At 40.8% G+C, this 17,486-nt stretch overlaps 1 protein-coding gene across 1 annotated transcript; it reads left to right on the top strand.

The window, feature by feature from the left end:
- Nucleotides 1–434: 434 nt before the first annotated feature.
- On the top strand, nt 435–17,283 carry LOC144542347 (nuclear valosin-containing protein-like). Its single transcript, XM_078288591.1, has 13 exons — nt 435–551; nt 712–856; nt 3,930–4,296; nt 7,449–7,667; nt 8,316–8,420; nt 8,794–8,856; nt 10,726–10,845; nt 11,076–11,175; nt 11,322–11,428; nt 11,656–11,732; nt 12,034–12,122; nt 12,274–12,371; nt 16,508–17,283. The coding sequence occupies exons 1-13, from the start codon at nt 509–511 to the stop codon at nt 16,550–16,552; spliced, it is 1,578 nt and encodes a 525-aa protein (XP_078144717.1). The 5' UTR covers nt 435–508; the 3' UTR covers nt 16,553–17,283.
- The last annotated feature ends 203 nt before the right edge of the window (nt 17,284–17,486 follow it).

Here is a 17,486-nt window from a genome sequence, read left to right as displayed (position 1 = left end):
ATTTGAGTGAATCTGTTCTTCTTGACAAAACATTAGGTGAATGATGTGGTTATCCTGATTAATGCAGTAGTGTAGTAATCTAAACTACAGCCACAGTTGATGCTACACACCTAGGTAGGTGCCACAGGACTGTATCTGTACTTTTTGTTTTTTTAGCACATAGGTAGACCAGCCCACCTAAGCAATTTTAAGATTGCATTGTAGACTGGAATCAAAACCCTGCTGTGTTTGTATATATGCCATGTGTGCCACTGCCAACACACGCTATTCTTGCAGCAATTGGGGGGGAAATTTTGCAAAGCTAGTACGTCACTGGGAGCTGATGGTGGAAAATGCCTGCAAAGTTCCATGCCAATAAACAAGGAAATAAGGTCACTCTAGTCAACATTGACTTTATTGGTGAACTGTGGCTCAACTGTTCATTACCTTGCAGACCAGTGCCCCATGCATCCTGTTCATAGATGAGATTGATGCCATCACCCCTAAGAGAGAGGTTGCCTCTAAAGACATGGAGAGGAGGATTGTTGCCCAGCTACTCACCTGCATGGATGGTAGGGATACGCCCCTGGTTGTGTAGTTCCAAACACTGTCACTCAACAAATCATTACAGGAAAGTTACATAATGTGAGTGCACCTTCACTGGAGGAACAACATTTATTTTATTTGTTAAATAAAATTACATTTTGTCCATTGTTCCTTGCTTCTCCCTAGACATGAACAGCCTGGCAGTGACAGCCCAAGTTCTGGTCATTGGTGCCACCAACAGGCCAGATTCCTTGGACCCAGCACTCCGCCGAGCTGGACGCTTTGACAGAGAGATCTGCCTGGGCATCCCTGATGAAGCGGCTCGTCTCAGGTTAGGGCCACATGATTTTGGCAAAAATAATAATTTCAATTATTTGGCCAAATATTGTGATCACAATTATTAATCAAGATTATTAGTAGGGATGCACTGATCTGGATTTTTGGAGCCGATACCGATTGCTGATATTGTGCCAGCCATATTGGCCGATACCCAGACGATTTTTTATTTCCCTGTGTGTGTGTGTGTGTGTGTGTGTGTGTGTGTGTGTGTGTGTGTGTGGCCGGTCTTGGAATAGTAATTTTGTTTTATTCCATTCTGTTAGATCGAACATAAACATTGATAAAGGTCCTGATTGTTGAACATCTTCGCGTTTTCTAAATTACCTATACAGTGATGGGGGAAAAAAAGAAGAAAAAAAAATTCTGTCATTAGCCTACTCACCCCGATGACCACATAACAACAATATGTCCACATAACATAGGCATATAGTTTAGAGCTCCAAAAATGACCATAAAGGCGCATTCACATCTACAGCGACAACTGTAAAGATAACTACAAACTATACTGTGTTGCTCACGCATTCACACTGCGACGATATCATCGGTGCCGAATATCAGAGAAAAAATGGAGCATGATTACTTTACTGATGTACTTTTATTTTACTCGTTCTCGAAAATAAATAACGACATAGCTGATCTGGCAGAATCACTAATGCTCTTTTACAGCGCTTTCATGAGATTATTGTGCTTTGTTTATATAAGAGCTAGTGGTAGTCACCAAGTGAAGCTGTTCATTTTCTTTACCAGTAGGTGACTCTGAACACCACATCTACTGTGGATCAAAGAGGCTAGTCTCCATGTTGAGAGAAACACCTGTAATGTCACTGTGGCTAAATAGGTTTTCAATAGGCTACTTGTTACCTTCCGGTCATAGCCATTAAAAAGATAGGATAATAACACATTTGCCCTCAGCAGATCAGGTTGGCCAAGACATAATGCTATTTTGTTAGTTAGCAAGATAACTAGCAAATACTCTAGTTAGCGAGTATATCCAAGTCAGTAAACACGCCTTACCGCTAATCCCAAGAACTCTTCCGATCCCGACCGGTATGTCACGTTTCTTTTCAACAATTTTAGAGGCGATGGTCTTTGTCAAATAGCGCTGGGTTCCTCTGGACTTCTGTAATCAGTTCCTCAGCAAGCAATGCCATCACTGCAGTGAACTACCGAATTCTCCCACCCCTTCCTTTGTAGAACGTTATTTTGATTGGTTGAAAATGTTTTATCGTTGTGACGACCACTCTCCTGGCTCTGTCTTGCAGGAGCCTGGTGGGTGGGGTCGTCAAGGCTGATTGAGTGCACCTGGGCCCGGTGTACTCCTTGGGCTTAAAAAGCCATCTGACCATCAGTTGCTCTCTCCCTCCTCACTTATGCACACCTTTTGTTCTGTTCTTTTGGTTTGATGTAGTTTGTGTTGTCTAGTTATTTTCCCTTAGTTTTAGTTAATAAATCGTTGTTTTAATTTTTACTTTGGCGTACGTCTCCCCTCACTGTTACTTCCTTGAGCCAGGTTGTAACATCGTTGTCTCTACATCCAAAAAAATCGCTCTGAGATGGAACCAACAAAATAGTTGTAGTTGTCGTTTTGGATGTTTTTATAGTTGTAGTGTCAACACTGACATTCTATTTACTTAGAATGATTTAAAACTTGTTATAGCGATCTTTATAGTTATTGTCTAGATGTAAATGGGCCTTAAAAGTGCAGCTTCTGCACCATAATCCAAGTCTTCCGAATCCAAACGATTGCACTCTGGGTCCAAAAGTCCAATATTTAAGTCATTATCTCCAAGATTTACCGCACTCATGGAGCTGTGGTCGCCCTACAGCGATCTGGTAGTCTGGCTGCCTCCACGTGCTCCAGGTAAGCTCGTACTTCCTAGTCGTAAATAGGCTAAAAGTGTCTCTAGCCCACAGAGGCTGCCGCCGGAGGTTACTTGCACCACTCCAAAAATTTGACTACATGTAGGGCGACGCAGGGACGCAAAAACAGTGATTGGCCCGCTTTGTATTGATTTTGTGTTGATGCCTGCCGATAGCGAAGACAATGGAGCAGATCGAAGAGAGACGAGCTGAGGAGGTCTGCAAATATATTTATTTATAGGACACTTCATCCCCAAATTATAAAGATTACCAAATGTCACTGAATTCATGGTGAGAAATATCCCAGAACATGAGCTTCAGAGAATGTAAACTCTACTGGATGCCACTGTATGTCCCCTCACAGCATTAGAATCTCTGCCCCAGTCTTTCCTGTGTGGAGTTTGTATGTTCTCCCTATGTTTGCAGTAGATAGTTGCAAAAGAGTTAGCGGCGAATTATATTGCAGGCTACCAATTTGACAAAATGAGTTAAATTTAATTGTAAAGCTTTTGCCTCCTTTGTTCAAGTGGATTCCATGATAGCAAAAGATATTCTCGGACATTAAGACCACCGACAATCTCTAAAATGCATCAGCTTTTCAAGCCATTCACTCATAACTAATCATAATGTTTTAGGTTTCTCATCTTTGAACAAATTAGCATGTTGTGCTTAGGTCCTGCCAATTGCCGCTTGCTGCTATATTTATTATATTTATTTTGAGAGTGCTCTACAAATTTGCCAGTTAGACCAGTAAAGTCTACCTAAATAGATAGCCTTATTTGTCAAATCAGATGTTTTCAGTTTTTCACCTATCACAAAGTGATGCATTCAATACAAATTTTTTTTTTTTTGCCCTCTGCTCTTTCTGTATTTTTTAACCATTCATCCTTTGAACCAAAGTTACTCTTAGAATGATTTTGTAATGGAATTAAAGACCCAATCATAGTTCAAATGTAATCAAAAGGAGAGTCCTATCAACAGAAACCCAAAACGCATTTGAAATTATTTTTCCATTCTCAAATTGGCCAACAGATCTTGACATAAAAACACCAGCAATATGCATTATATGTATTTTTAAAAAGAGGTTTGTTTACGTGGGTAGATATTGATTTAAAATTTCTTTGAGTGACTGCAGATACTGATTGTATTGACACTGTTACTATATTAACACTTAACATGAAACATACCATTATCTACTCTTACAGGATCTTGAAGACCCTATGTCGGAAGCTGAAGCTGCCCGAGGACTTTGACTACCAGCAGTTGGCCCGGCTCACCCCAGGCTATGTGGGCGCAGATCTTATGGCACTGTGCCGCGAAGCTGCCATGAGTGCAGTAAACAGGGTTCTACTAGAAATGCATGGACAGTTGCAGAGCCAAAGCCAATGCCCCTCAATGGACCTGTCAACAAGTGGGCCTCAGGACAAGGCTCCTCTGCCACAGGGACAGGTTAGAGAGGAGAGCTGCGATGTAGGACCCATCGATGGCCACCCCTCAGTCAACACAGAGAGCGAGGAGATGATGGAGCTCAAACGGTTACCTCAGGGAGATTCAGGGCGGCATACCCTGGAGGTAAGGTAGATTAATAGGTTGTAAAGGTCAAAAAATTTACCAGTGCAAAACTATTACTATGGGATGACCTTCGGTTCAGTCATAGCAATTTTACTAGTCATTTGGGAAAAATGTTTTTTAATTATGCAAATAAACTTACATTTGCATTTCTGTTTGTATGTACATATTGCGTACATGCAGACGGATATACATATGCTAAGAAATAGATGGAAAAAGGAGTCAGAATATACAAAATGGGGGATGATGAGTTTGATACTGGCATTGTGGTTTGTTCTATGCTGTATGTAGTGTGTTTTTTGTTAGTATGCGTTTTGCTAGAACAAGGATTCAGAGTGATTTGCGAAGGTGAGGTGAAAGATCAAGGTTGTCCATGTCGCCAAGGATGCATAAGCAGTGTTGTAACAGGTTGACAGAGGTTGACTTGTGGTTGTGGTACTTGTCCTAATCTACAGTGAGAGCGATGGGTCCAGTGGAATCCAACTGTTGATCATATGCAATTAAGTCTCTGCACTGCACTCATGTTAACTTTCTGAGTATTGAGCAGTGCTATAAATTTCCAATTAAAAAGTATGAAGTTACTGTTTACAAATACTGTTGGTTACACATGCGAGTTTGGTGTAAACTGGAATTTTACTGCAATGAATCTCAGAGCATACTGATTCAAGATGACTTCACGATCGAAGTCCATCCGAGGCCATCCAAATACTCAAAACGAGCAGAACCATGAAACCCCTATGGAAAGTGTGGACGAGTTGCTATTCACCATGATTGAATCAGAGATGGAAAAACGCTTGTTCATTGAAACACAATTTCCGAATCTCCAGAGTAGACTCGACACCATTCCAGCAGAACTAACTGGTTGCACGAACTAGGGATGTTCCTAACGACTAATTTCCCCATCGATTAAACGAAAATTTAAATTTAGACTAGTCGACTAGTCTAAAAGTAAGAAAACACTCAGAAAACAGTCAAAATTGAGCACAATTTAATCTATAAGGTTAAAACGTTGTCCGAAAAAATATTGTGTGTATTTCAGAGCCATTTGAAACCGTTAATCACATTCTTCAATAACTGTGGCACTTTGCGCCGTGCATTATGAACATTGCACATTACAAAACATGACAACTCACTAAATTTAAGTTAAGTTAGGTGAGCTCAAAGACCGGAGTCGAAGAGACAATTTCTGCGTCTACAACATACCTGAGGGAGTTGAAACATCCAGCTCCTTATCCTACATCTCTTCTTCCCTGCCAGTACGGTTCCCATGCTTGGCTAGGGAGAAGATTGAAATTGAGCAAGTGAGCAAGTCTCTGAAAACGGGCTACAGAGCATTCCTTATCTACCCGGCCAAATTCAAGCTTATCCTGGCTCTGAACATCATATCTTTGAGGCCCTGCAGGAGGCTGAGGAGATCGGATTTGTGGACTGGATCTGTACCACTTGTCTCCTTTAGCTTTGTCTACTGAAGTTTGGACTATTGCACTATTGTAGGATGGGACGACTAGAACTTTTTCGATGGTATAAGCTGCACTGAATCACACTCATTATGATTAATGCATTGAGCGTTAGTTTGCGGACGTGGTAGCAGTGGGGTTCTGTTATTAGTAACTGGTTGTTTTTGGAAGTGCTGGCATGGTGGATATGTTTGCCAACTTTCTCAGTGTCATGTCGTCTGATGTAGGTTTGTTAGGATAGTTGGAGTCCTTCCCCCTGTTTTTTGGGGATTTGTGGGTTTTTAAGGGTATGTGTGGTGTGGTGACCAGGCTTAAAGGGTGGTTAGATCTCCTTTTTGTAGGTGTTTTTATTTTATTATATGGTGTCTACAGATGGTTTTATATACTCTCTTCATTACTACTAATGACGAAATTTCAAATAGTATCCTATGACAGCATTGCATGTTATTAGCTGGAATGTAAATGGGCAAATTAAATGAGACTATCAACGTAGGCACCATATTGACATTGCGTTTATCCAAGTCTCTCTCCCCCCCCCCCCCCGGACCCGTCTATGCGCCTCCCATTGCACACGCGGGCGTGAGGGGATTTTTTTTTTCCTCCCATGCCAAGAAGACAGCCAGCTGAATTCCCGAAAATAACAGTTAACGTTACTCGGAATACAGCAGGGTTTCCGAGATTAGCACGCTGTCTAGCTGCTAGTCAGTGTTACGTTAATATTACCTTTTTAACTCTTAATTTTGAAAAATATTTTCAAAGAAGGAAAAGGACTCGTCCTGAGGAGGAGCAGGGACAGTCTGGACCAGAGGAGCTGCTGAGCAGTAAAACAGAGTAGATAATGTGACAATGTCAAAGGCTAGTAATTTAATGATGTAAAGATACAGGTGAAACTGACAGCACAGAGAGATGTAGCAGGGCAGAGGGTCATTTCTATTCTTCTGTACTTTTGTAGACAGGACAAAAGCAAGCAACAAACACAACTGTGATATGGCATAGATCTCAGGAAGGGTATAAAACAATTTCTTATGCATTGGGAGTTCATCAATACATAGAGCACATGTATAAGCAGTATGCTGTAAGCTTTGTTTGTTTATCAGCTGCCTTCATCTCTACTGAGAAAACAATAACATTAGCAAAGGAGCCAGACATGTGAGATTACATTCAAATAAGATGATTATGATGATAAATCACGAGTAGTGGTCATGCTTTGTTTTAAACAATGAGTTTTTGTTTATGTATAGAGATGCATGCTGATATAAAGCGGGTGTTGCAGCTAGTAAGTACAGTGAGGGAAGGTGGATTTAATGCTTCCTCTATCACTTAATCATTTTAAAACACTCAGGGCTGGTTTTGCGGACAGAGATTAAGCCTAGTCATAGACTAAGGACTTTTTCAATAGATATCTCCATTGAATTTTGTGTTCAGTCTAGGACTAGGCTTAATCCCTGTCCGCGAAACCAGCCCTTAAACATGCTTGTGATTTCATCTAGACCGTCATGTAACTGGATAAAGCCACTTGGTTGTGTTTTAAGATGTTACCCCAGGCTTGTCTTCCTGTTTTGACTTTCACAGTGTATGAAGCCTCTCTTAAGTGCCACCTGGAAATACCTGGGTGGCAGGCATTTGCAAACATATGTATTAGGATTGCTACCCTGCTATCTTGTGTTGTCCTGATCAGGTCTCTGCTCTGTCCAGCAGGGGGAGCTGTGGCGCCTGTTGCAGCTGCTTAAGAACACTGAATCACTGTCGGAGGAAGAGCTGGCTGGTCTGTCCATCCTTATGTCCGACTTTCAGGCCTCCCTGGCCAGCGTCCAGCCCTCAGCCAAGCGGGAGGGCTTCGCCACCACACCTGATGTCACCTGGGAGGATGTGGGAGCTCTGCAGGACATCCGAGAGGAGCTGACCATGGCCATATTGGTAGCATCAAGCTTCTGAACACTTTAAGTCCATGATCCAAATTAAAATCTAGCCTCACCCTGGGCACTAGGCCCATTAAAGTGTACTTGAACTTTGGTCATACAGATTCCAACTAAAAGCATTTTATGGTCCCTACTCATAGTTTAATAAACACTGTAGTCAGACATTGTCCTAAAGTCAAGATAGTAGTTACCCTTTACAGCAGCAATATATTAAATCAGAAGACGGGTAGATTGTTTATTCCTATTGGCACGTAACACAGTTGTGCTACCCCAGACTGTTAGCTGCCTGATTCTACACCTATGGGGTACAAAACTCATATCACCTACTTGACCACCTTTTCAAGTGTTGTACATTTTAGCAGAGTCAATACAGGATAGGACGTTAATTTGTTGTTATGCCTCATTTAACTGGGCAGCTGTTATTTTCCTACCACATACCGTTGTCAATACCACATTATGTTAAGATAAAGGGACTTGATGCTTTCAAGTGGAGTGGTGGCCCATGCCCTGCTCTGAGCTGGCCCACATTTGGACTGGTTCATCGCAGGTCACACTCTGCTGACTCAAAGAATGAATACTGTCATTGTACTGCAGAGCAGAATAAGATCTGTGTGTGTGTGTGTGTGTTTGTGTTTGTGTTTTTCAGGCCCCAGTGCGTTCTCCAGAGCAGTTCAGTTCCCTGGGGCTCAGTGCTCCATCAGGAGTGCTGCTGGCTGGACCTCCAGGCTGTGGGAAGACGCTGCTGGCAAAGGTACCCCTACCTCACAAATGTGCAGTTGTTACCTGAATGCCAGTATCATGATTGTTTGTTTTTAACAACTCTAGTCTGATGTGTTAATTTATGTAATATATATCAGTTTACCATGTCATAGTTTTACAATAAAACCAGTCCTTAACTAGCAATGTGTGATTTGGACACTTATCGTCAAATGTATATCTGCCTAATATCTACTCTGATTTCATATGTCTATATGATATATGGCCATTCTTTCACAATATGATAATTTTAAACTGTAACACAGCCAGGTGTCAAGTAGCTGTCAACGAGAAGAGAAAGAAAAAGAACGAGAGAGAACATGTAGCTGCTCAGTGACAGTTTTGCACTGTGTTGTATGTCATGGCAGGCAGTGGCCAATGAGTCAGGCCTGAACTTCATCTCTGTCAAGGGTCCAGAGCTGCTCAACATGGTGAGTCACTGAGCTCCATGCAGTTGTGCTCATGTTTAGGAACTTGTTCATCTTGTTGTAGTGGAGGTTGCCTGGACACTGCTGTTCAGTTGGACCACAGTACTGCCGCACACTGATTTATTCCAATAGTGAAGTGAAAATGGTGAATAAAATGCAACAAACGGGCCACCTTATTATCCTATCCCAAGTCCTTCTACTTTGATTTCCCACCAGTAAATTGTTTATTTTGAGCAGGGTTAGGGTTAGAGGTGTGCCACCTCTGTATGTCCATATGTACATCTTTGAGAAGCAAATTTGGCTTGTTCTTCTCCTGAAACTAGAACGCTCAGATGTCTATCATGTTTTATTGAAAACTAAACAGAATCACTCTCAGTGGATGTAAAGACCCAGGGCCTCACTTATAAAACCTTGTGTGCACACTAAACTGGCATGAAAACTGCATGTGCCACTCTTCACACAGATTGTTGGATTTATAAAAGCAAACTTGTGAGACTGTGCATACCACTACAGAAACTTAGACCTGTGCATGCTCACATTTTGGAGACGGTGGGAAATTTTGACTACAATGGCAAAGTAGTGAAATAAAACAAAAATATCTTTACACTCAGTTAATTTCTAGTCCTACTCCACAGAAAGCCCTCTAATAATAATATTGTGTGTCATAAAAACGTCTAAAAACCTCCTTGACAATGTCAAGGGGTACATTCCATTTGGCCAAAATGCGTCTTATCCTCCATCCTCGCGGCCTCGACTCCTCGCTGACTCAACATCCGATGACAGCTGCCATCATTAAGGATGGTTAGAAGATGCATGAAGGATCCTTCATATCTCCTCGCCTCTGTCCTCCAATGAGGCATGGCCGGAGGATACACAGGTTTATCCTCAATGCGGAAACAATTTGTGAAGATAATTCACATGCCTATATAGGCTAAGCTCCATACTGTCAGAAATGTGTAGACAAAACGTCTCTCATCCATCATCCTATGGAGGTGAAGGGGATACTATGCATGAGGAGCCTCAAACGCCACACTTCAAACGTCACTTCAAATTATAGGCAAATTTGAGTGACGGAAATTTCTCTATTCCGTTTTGCTCCAGCTTTGCCATTTTCACCCACAGAGAATGGAATTACAAGCACATTTACATGCACATCAATATTCATTGAAGGAATAGTTCACCCAAAAATGAAAATTCAGTCATTATCTACTCACCTCCATGCCAGTAGAAAATCAGGTAAAGTTTGTTAGATACAACAGTCCTGGAGATCTCCGAAGTACATTGCAACTCCAGGGATCTCCGGGACTGTTGTATGGACTAACAAACTTTACCCGATTTTCTACTGGCATGGGGGTGAGTAGATAATGACTGAATTTTCATTTTTGGGTGAACTATTCCTTTAAGGGCATTTCATTAACCATCTATGGTTAATTGTGGGAGTTAAGGGGGCAGAGTATGAGGCGTGTGCACTGCGTACTGCGTATTTCAAGATTTTGGGGATTGACACAGGGGAAATTGCGTGCCGGTATGCATACACACAGCTTATTTTTGTCCATACATAATTTTCCTCTTTTGTCCATACATAACTTTTTAGTGTGGAATCTACGCATAGTTTTATAAATGAGGCTCCTGCAGCCTATCGCACATGTTCTGAAAACATTCCTTAGTCTATAAGTTTTATAAATCTGTTCCTCATTATTTTATGCCAAGTTGTATTGTGCCTTTCATATTCCTGTGCTGTATAAATACATTAAACACTTGGACCAATAAGCTGTCGGTCCTGCTGCCCTTCTTCACCATAACTTAAGCTTCATACACAAGGATGGTGTAGGAAGTTCCTGGTTGAACTTATGTGTTTCTACCATTCACCAGTATGTGGGAGAGAGTGAGCGGGCTGTGAGGCAGGTATTCCAGAGGGGACGCAACTCGGCTCCTTGCGTCATTTTTTTTGATGAGATTGACGCCTTGTGCCCACGTCGGTCAGGCAATGAGGTAAGCAAGAGGATTGTATGACTATGACAAATACAATGGCGCAGAGGTCATGAGAAGATAATCATGTTCACACTTTTAATCTTCTAATATTGTTTTTCAAGCCCAGAATACAACACTTTTGATTTGATCATGAGGTACTACATGTACTGGTATTTAATTTCCACCATTATATGCTGTTTTTGTGGTGTCCTGATCATATCTTTATACTAACATGGTCTCTGTGTCTTCAGTCAGGTGCCAGTGTGCGGGTGGTTAACCAGCTGCTGACGGAGATGGATGGCCTGGAGACCCGCCGGCAAGTCTTCATCATGGCTGCCACCAACAGACCAGGTAAGCTAAACTAGAGCTTGACTAGGCTGCAATAAAGGCTGCAAGTTGATCAGTGTGCTCCAGTTTCTCTCCTTTCTCATCCCCAAACACATTTTGTTTTGTTTTTATAAACGATAAACCATTGCCACCTTCTTGTCTCTTCCCAGATATCATAGACCCTGCGATACTGAGGCCTGGCCGTCTGGATAAAACCCTGTATGTGGGCCTGCCACCTTCAGCAGACCGCCATGCCATCTTGCTCACCATCACCAAGGTAATGGTTAAACCAGGGTAACCAAGGGTCCTCAAATACACTCTTGCATCCAAACTGAAGAAGTTCAACTACCCCTGTTGTAATTAAGAAGAATGTTGTAAATGGAATGGAGGGGATATCATGTACTTAGAGCTAAAAGCTTTTTCTCTGAGCTGGCACAGAACCCCTGCTCCCAGTATTGACTAGTGTTATAGTACGACAGATACTTAAAAGTTCATATGTTGTAGGGGGGCACCATACCTCGTCTGGAGCAGGGTGTAAGCCTTGAAGAGATTGCCCACGACGAGCGCTGTGACTGCTTCACGTAAGTCTCAGCTGGAGACACCTGCTGTCCTCTCATACTATATTACATATATTCATATTGCTGTTTCCCCTAATGTTATTTTGTAGCAGTGGTGGTAATTTTATTTGTTTCCTGTGCCATCCCTCCAACCTTATGTCAGTGTTAACTTTGGCTTTGTTTGTAGTGCAAAAACTGTTCTTTTTTTAAGACTTAATCATTAAGAAAAAGAAAAAAAACACTGGCTCAAACGCTTCATACACAACAGGAAAAAAAATCGGATCAAAATTATGTCTAATTTTTTTTTTTTTTCTTGTTTATACAGTGGAGCTGACCTGTCTGCTTTAGTAAGGGAAGCATCTGTTAATGCCCTGAGGGCCTATCTGATGTCCCAACATTCCCCATCTTATTCAGGTAACTTGCTTCCTACTTCTACTATTCTACTAGACTACTATTTGGCATTTCCAAGTGTGAACTCTAAACTACAACAGGGAAGAAAAAGTTGGACAAGCAGGCCTCAGTCTTATCATCAGTTGAGATTGTTCTGTTCATTGGCTACATACAGGTCACTCATTCTCCACTGGTCCTGTAGCTGACATCAGGGTTAGCAAACAAAACTTTGAGGATGCCTTTAAGAAAGTACGGCCTTCTGTGTCCAAAAAGGTAAGATAATGAACAAATGGTACAATGATTCTTTTTTCTCCATGCAAAAAATACTTCAAACTGAAGAATTACAATTTTTGTTAGGATTGGACAATTGGAACACAATTGTTTTTGTTTGGATTCTTCTTCATCATCTCTGTTAAAAGTATCTGGAGACCGTATGACCCACAGCAACCCAACTTGGCAGATAGGTTTGAAATCTCAACCACTACTCGGGCAACAAACATTACATTTTTTTCCATAGATTCCTTGGATCAAGCCAAATCAAGTGCACATGGCAGACCGCAATTTTCTGAAAAAGCTGTTTTTGCCAACACGTCCTAAACCATTGATCCAGTCATCCCCCAATTTGTCATGCAGCATCTCTGGACTCACATGGCAAAAAGTTCCAAACTGCCATAGGCAGCCAAACTATCTATGCACCTATTTAGCAAATGAACATAACTTGTGAATGCAAAGTCCAATACCCATGAAACTTGACCCACCTCATCAACAGGTGACTATGCTTTGGCTTGAAAATTTCAGGAAATTTGGCCCATAAAGGGCACCACAGCAGACAAATGCCAATAACTCTTAAACCGTTTGCCTGACGTTCAAATTTGAAATGATTTGTCTTTGACAAAGATTTTAAACCTGCAATAAGCGATTTCAGACCCTGTAACCAATCCTGAAACTAACGTGTGCTACGTGGAGATTTCCGTGAGACATAATGATATAAACAAATAGCCACACACATGGGCCAGCTGTGTTGACGTTTTCACCTCTTTCCTAAATCGTGTTGTCAAAGTCGGCCTGAGAAAAGGCGAATCGATAAAGCGAGCGAGTAAACGTTTTCAACTAGTAAACTTGCTACCTACTCTTCACTTGTCATTGTGGTAAACAGAAATATCAGTATTAAAGGTCCCATATCATGTAAAACAGGTTTTCCCTTGCCTCTTTGATTATAAAGGAGTTGGATGTGCTATCTAAACATTAGACCCTTTGACACATGCAGCCTGTTCCATAAATGTGACGGCATGCCGTCATGTGTGAACAGCAGCCGGTGTGGAAATGCCAGTATATCAGTTCTGCTCATTTCCCAGCTCAAGACGTTGTAACATTACTAGTAATGTTCTGTATCCACTGTATGTGTGAACGATGCCAGAACATTGACCATTTTATTAATCCATCATCCTGTCTGGAATAATTTCACCTTCCTATTCCTCAGAGCTGAGAAAGCTCCAACACGTGTATCGCACATATCGGATCATAATTAGACCTATCGTGTGTGATCAATCAACAGGCTATTATTATTATATTATTATTAACTAGTCTGTTTTTTTTTCTGGCAAAATGCATGAAATAATGAAATAAAGTTTATTACTGAATTGAACAGCGATCCGTGTTTTACAACATTTTATGTTAGGACTGTAGGAGAGGAATACAAACCACCATACAAAAGGCTGGAGCTTTACCTTTTTTGAGGAAAATGTGGAATTGGACAGACGGTGAAATAAGAGAGATCCTCGGAGTCTGGGCGGACGGAGAGATTAACCCGCTGTGTTTTAAACTGCAGAGACTCCGGCGGTTAAACGTAATGACAACAGTGGAATATAACGGTATTGCTGGTGCTGTGTGAATGGCAGCATTATGTTAAAAAGGTGGAACGGCATGTCTTGTGTGAACAACACAAACTGCTATCATTACCAGCAAACTCAATCTGCCACTTTTACGGGTTTCATGTGTGAAAGGGGATATTGTGAAAGTATCAAAACGTCGCCAACTAAATCCACACAATCCATATTAGAAAGCAGAGCTTCTAAACAAGCCGTTTGGACTACCGTAACTTTGTGGCGTCACAAAGGTACGGTCATTATCATCTTTGTAAGAAATAGTAGACTAACAAAGTGTTTTTCATTGTTTATTATCAGAGTTTTCCCTGCCTCTCGCTGTTTGCAGCTGCCATGGTCTGTGGTGTCTCACGTTTCACTCTTGAAACGGTTAGCCAGAGGGGTCGTTAATATTAATGAACCTTAAAGGCACAGCAACAGAAACAGCCTGTTCTTGGCAAGGTTCACAGAGATGCTGGAAAATGAACGTGTAAAAATGGATTGAGTGTGTTTTTGGTACACGACACCACACAAACAGCTTTTAATGGACCTCAAGACATAAAACACTGGAAAGTGTAGAATACGGGACCTTTAAAATTGGCTATTGGCAGCCTGAGTACAAAATATATTGGCATCTGTAACAAAATCCATATCGGACATTCCCTTACCAAATATATAGATTTGAAATGTATTGGAAGAAACAAACCGCATCCAGTATATCAGTAGTGGCTTTATTTATTTGCACATTATTATTCCCCAGGAACAGCACTCCTGTGTAGATGTGTGATGTTGCAGCTGATTATTAAAGGAATAGTTCACCCAAAAATGAAAATTCAGTCATTATCTACTCACCCCCATGTCAGTAGAAAATCAGGTAAAGTTTGTTAGTCCATACAACAGTCCCGAAGATCCCCGGAAGAAGTACATCGCATCTTTCTCCAAAACAACTGAAGTTACTGGTGACCTGTTTTCAGACTTCACTTCAAAAAATAACAGTGTCTTGAAAAGACCGACATTTACACCATTATTTAGCTGAAATCACCACTCCAGCTGTTGTTTTACGTCACGTTTGTGCGCACCTCGGTTGCAATAGGTAAGACTAGCACAAACAAGACTTCCGTTTTGGCCGTTTAGCCTTCAAAATAAAAGCTAAGGTCCCCACGGGTTCTTGAAATCCTTGAAAGTTTGTGAATTTGAGAAAAAAAATCAAGGCCTTGAAAGTTCTTGAAAATAGACATAAATAGACATGGGTCATTGAAAGTGCTTGAATTTATATATTTGTGTTAGAGAAGGCCAAGAGACCACATAGTCTGCCATCACTGTAACACAGCACAGTTGAGAAGTGTTCACACATTCAAGCCTCTCTCTTTTTAATTGTCTGTGAGCTTCTGTAAAGCCTGCTAGTTCTCATTATAAAAATTCTCAATGTTGTAACAGTAATTACCCTTGATCCATGTCTCAAACTATGCCGTGTTGGGTCCTTGAATTTGAGGGAATTGGGCCTGGAAAGTCCTTGAAAAGTCCTTGAATTTGATGTTTAAGAAGGTGTGGGAACCCTGAAAAGCGTGATATTTTAAATTGGGTATAAATACTGTTTTAAACCAATTACATCGTCAAATTCAATAAGTGAGCATCCATATGTTTGATGTCATAATAATAATGAAAGATGCCATAAAAGGTGCCATTTTTTACTTAAATGCTGCATGCATTACACTGTGCAGAATACATACAGAACATACACTAAAGTGGACATCAAACATTAATATGGGTGCTCACTTATTGAATTTGGTTGTATGAACTACAATATTGCGCTTTTATTTTGAAGGCCAGCCGGAAGTCTTGTTTCTGGTAATTCGAGCTAGTCTTACCTATCGAGGCCGGGGTGGGTGCACACAAACGTGACATATTTTGAAAACAACAGCTTTTGTTATTTTCTGTTATTTTTTGAACTCCTGAAAGACAGGTCACCAGCAACTTCAGTTGTTTTGGAGAACGCTGCAATGTACTTCTTCCGGGGATCTCCGGGACTGTTTTATGGACTAACAAACTTTACCCGATTTTTCTACCGGCATAGGGGTGAGTAGATAATGACTGAATTTCAATTTTTGTGTGAACTATTCCTTTAAGGCCCAGGACACTACTTCTCACTGTGAAGAGACCATTGTGCTTTACTGTCTGTCAGCTCACCCTATCAAGTTGCCAGGAAAACCAGCCTTTCTTGTCCCACTGTAAACATGGCAACATTAAACATTAGGCTGGTGTCCTTGGAATTCCTACACAGTCAGATTGGCAATAGCAAGAAATTAGCTGTTAACTTTAAAATAATTATTTGTCCATAATGATAAATGTGAGCGATAAATATTAGCTGTCAATGTTCATAGATGGACTGTGTTAGTTCTGCCGTTCCTCACCTGCCACAATAAGTTAGCGATGTTTGTTGTGGGAAATTACCTGGTCGGTGAATAATGGATCCTGGGGCTGGATTTAACTAGAACAAGCATGATTTGATTCTACACTAATTGTCTGTGCCCACTGTCCCCTCTATAGGATCAGAGGATGTACGAACAGTTGAAAGAGTCTCTAACAAGATAAAAGTGATCAGTGACCAGAGGATAACTGCCAGAGCCATCACCACCAAAAGGAGTTCAACTTTGTACATAATGACTTTACAACAGCCTTTGGTCTACAGTATTAAAGTAGTGAATAATCATTTTGTATGTACACACATTTTATTGTGGTTGTTCAGAATCGAAATGATACATGCTGTTGAAATAAAAATGTTTAGTTTCTTGTTCATAAGATGTACTTAGAAACGTGTCTTATTGTTTTAAGACAAGGGCCTGTAGTTGCTTTCAGTCTAAGGATTTGGTTCGTATCAAATGTACCAATCTGCTCGTTATCAGGAACTAAGGCGGTGTCAAACTTCCCAAGTTCACCTCACCCTGCACTCCACTGTTTGCCTTTACATACACTTTGGATAGATGTACTGTACTGATGTACAGAATTCAAATAAGAATTGCCTAATTTCTTTTAAAGGAGTAGCTTGACATTTTGAATTTTAATCTTATTTTCTTAATCAGACCCTTGTCAGATTGTGGGAATAAAAAAATATTTTTGTGCTTCACTTTCCATACAATGGCTTGTTAGCATTGTTAACATCCCCCATCAACCAAGGGGCACTGGTAGCCAAGTCAAGTAATCCATCACAATAACAAACAAGTCATATAATTCGTTTTTAATAAAGCCTTATTTGGTGCAGGAAAATGAAGCATTACATAATAAAGGAACTGTGGAAACTTAATCTCAAATTGCTGACGAGTCTATACAGACAGCAGGTGTGGTTTGACCAGACTTTTATAAAGTTGGATTACACATGCACATAAAATCTGATTTTGACTATATGTGACAGATATATTTTTTGTCCTAGCAGATTGAATCGGATGTTTCCAGTATTAGATATGTATGCATTTTAAACCTGATACGCATCTGATATTGGGTTCTGAAGAAAGTTGTAAGTAACTGACCC

This window comes from Centroberyx gerrardi, chromosome 15 (genome assembly GCF_048128805.1).
Source record: "Centroberyx gerrardi isolate f3 chromosome 15, fCenGer3.hap1.cur.20231027, whole genome shotgun sequence".
NCBI lineage: Eukaryota > Metazoa > Chordata > Actinopteri > Beryciformes > Berycidae > Centroberyx > Centroberyx gerrardi.
Note: the sequence above shows the minus strand (reverse complement) of the source record. Positions and strands in the feature narration are given on the sequence as shown.

What these genes read in the sequence shown, in the direction of transcription:
- LOC144542347 (XM_078288591.1), top strand. Translation starts at nt 509, where the DNA reads ATGGAGAGGAGGATTGTTGCCCAGCTACTCACCTGCATGGATG. An exon ending in CAGGGCGGCATACCCTGGAG is followed by an intron (nt 4,297 to 7,448) that starts GTAAGGTAGATT and finishes TCTGTCCAGCAG; the next exon opens with GGGGAGCTGTGGCGCCTGTT. An exon ending in GTCCAGAGCTGCTCAACATG is followed by an intron (nt 8,857 to 10,725) that starts GTGAGTCACTGA and finishes ACCATTCACCAG; the next exon opens with TATGTGGGAGAGAGTGAGCG.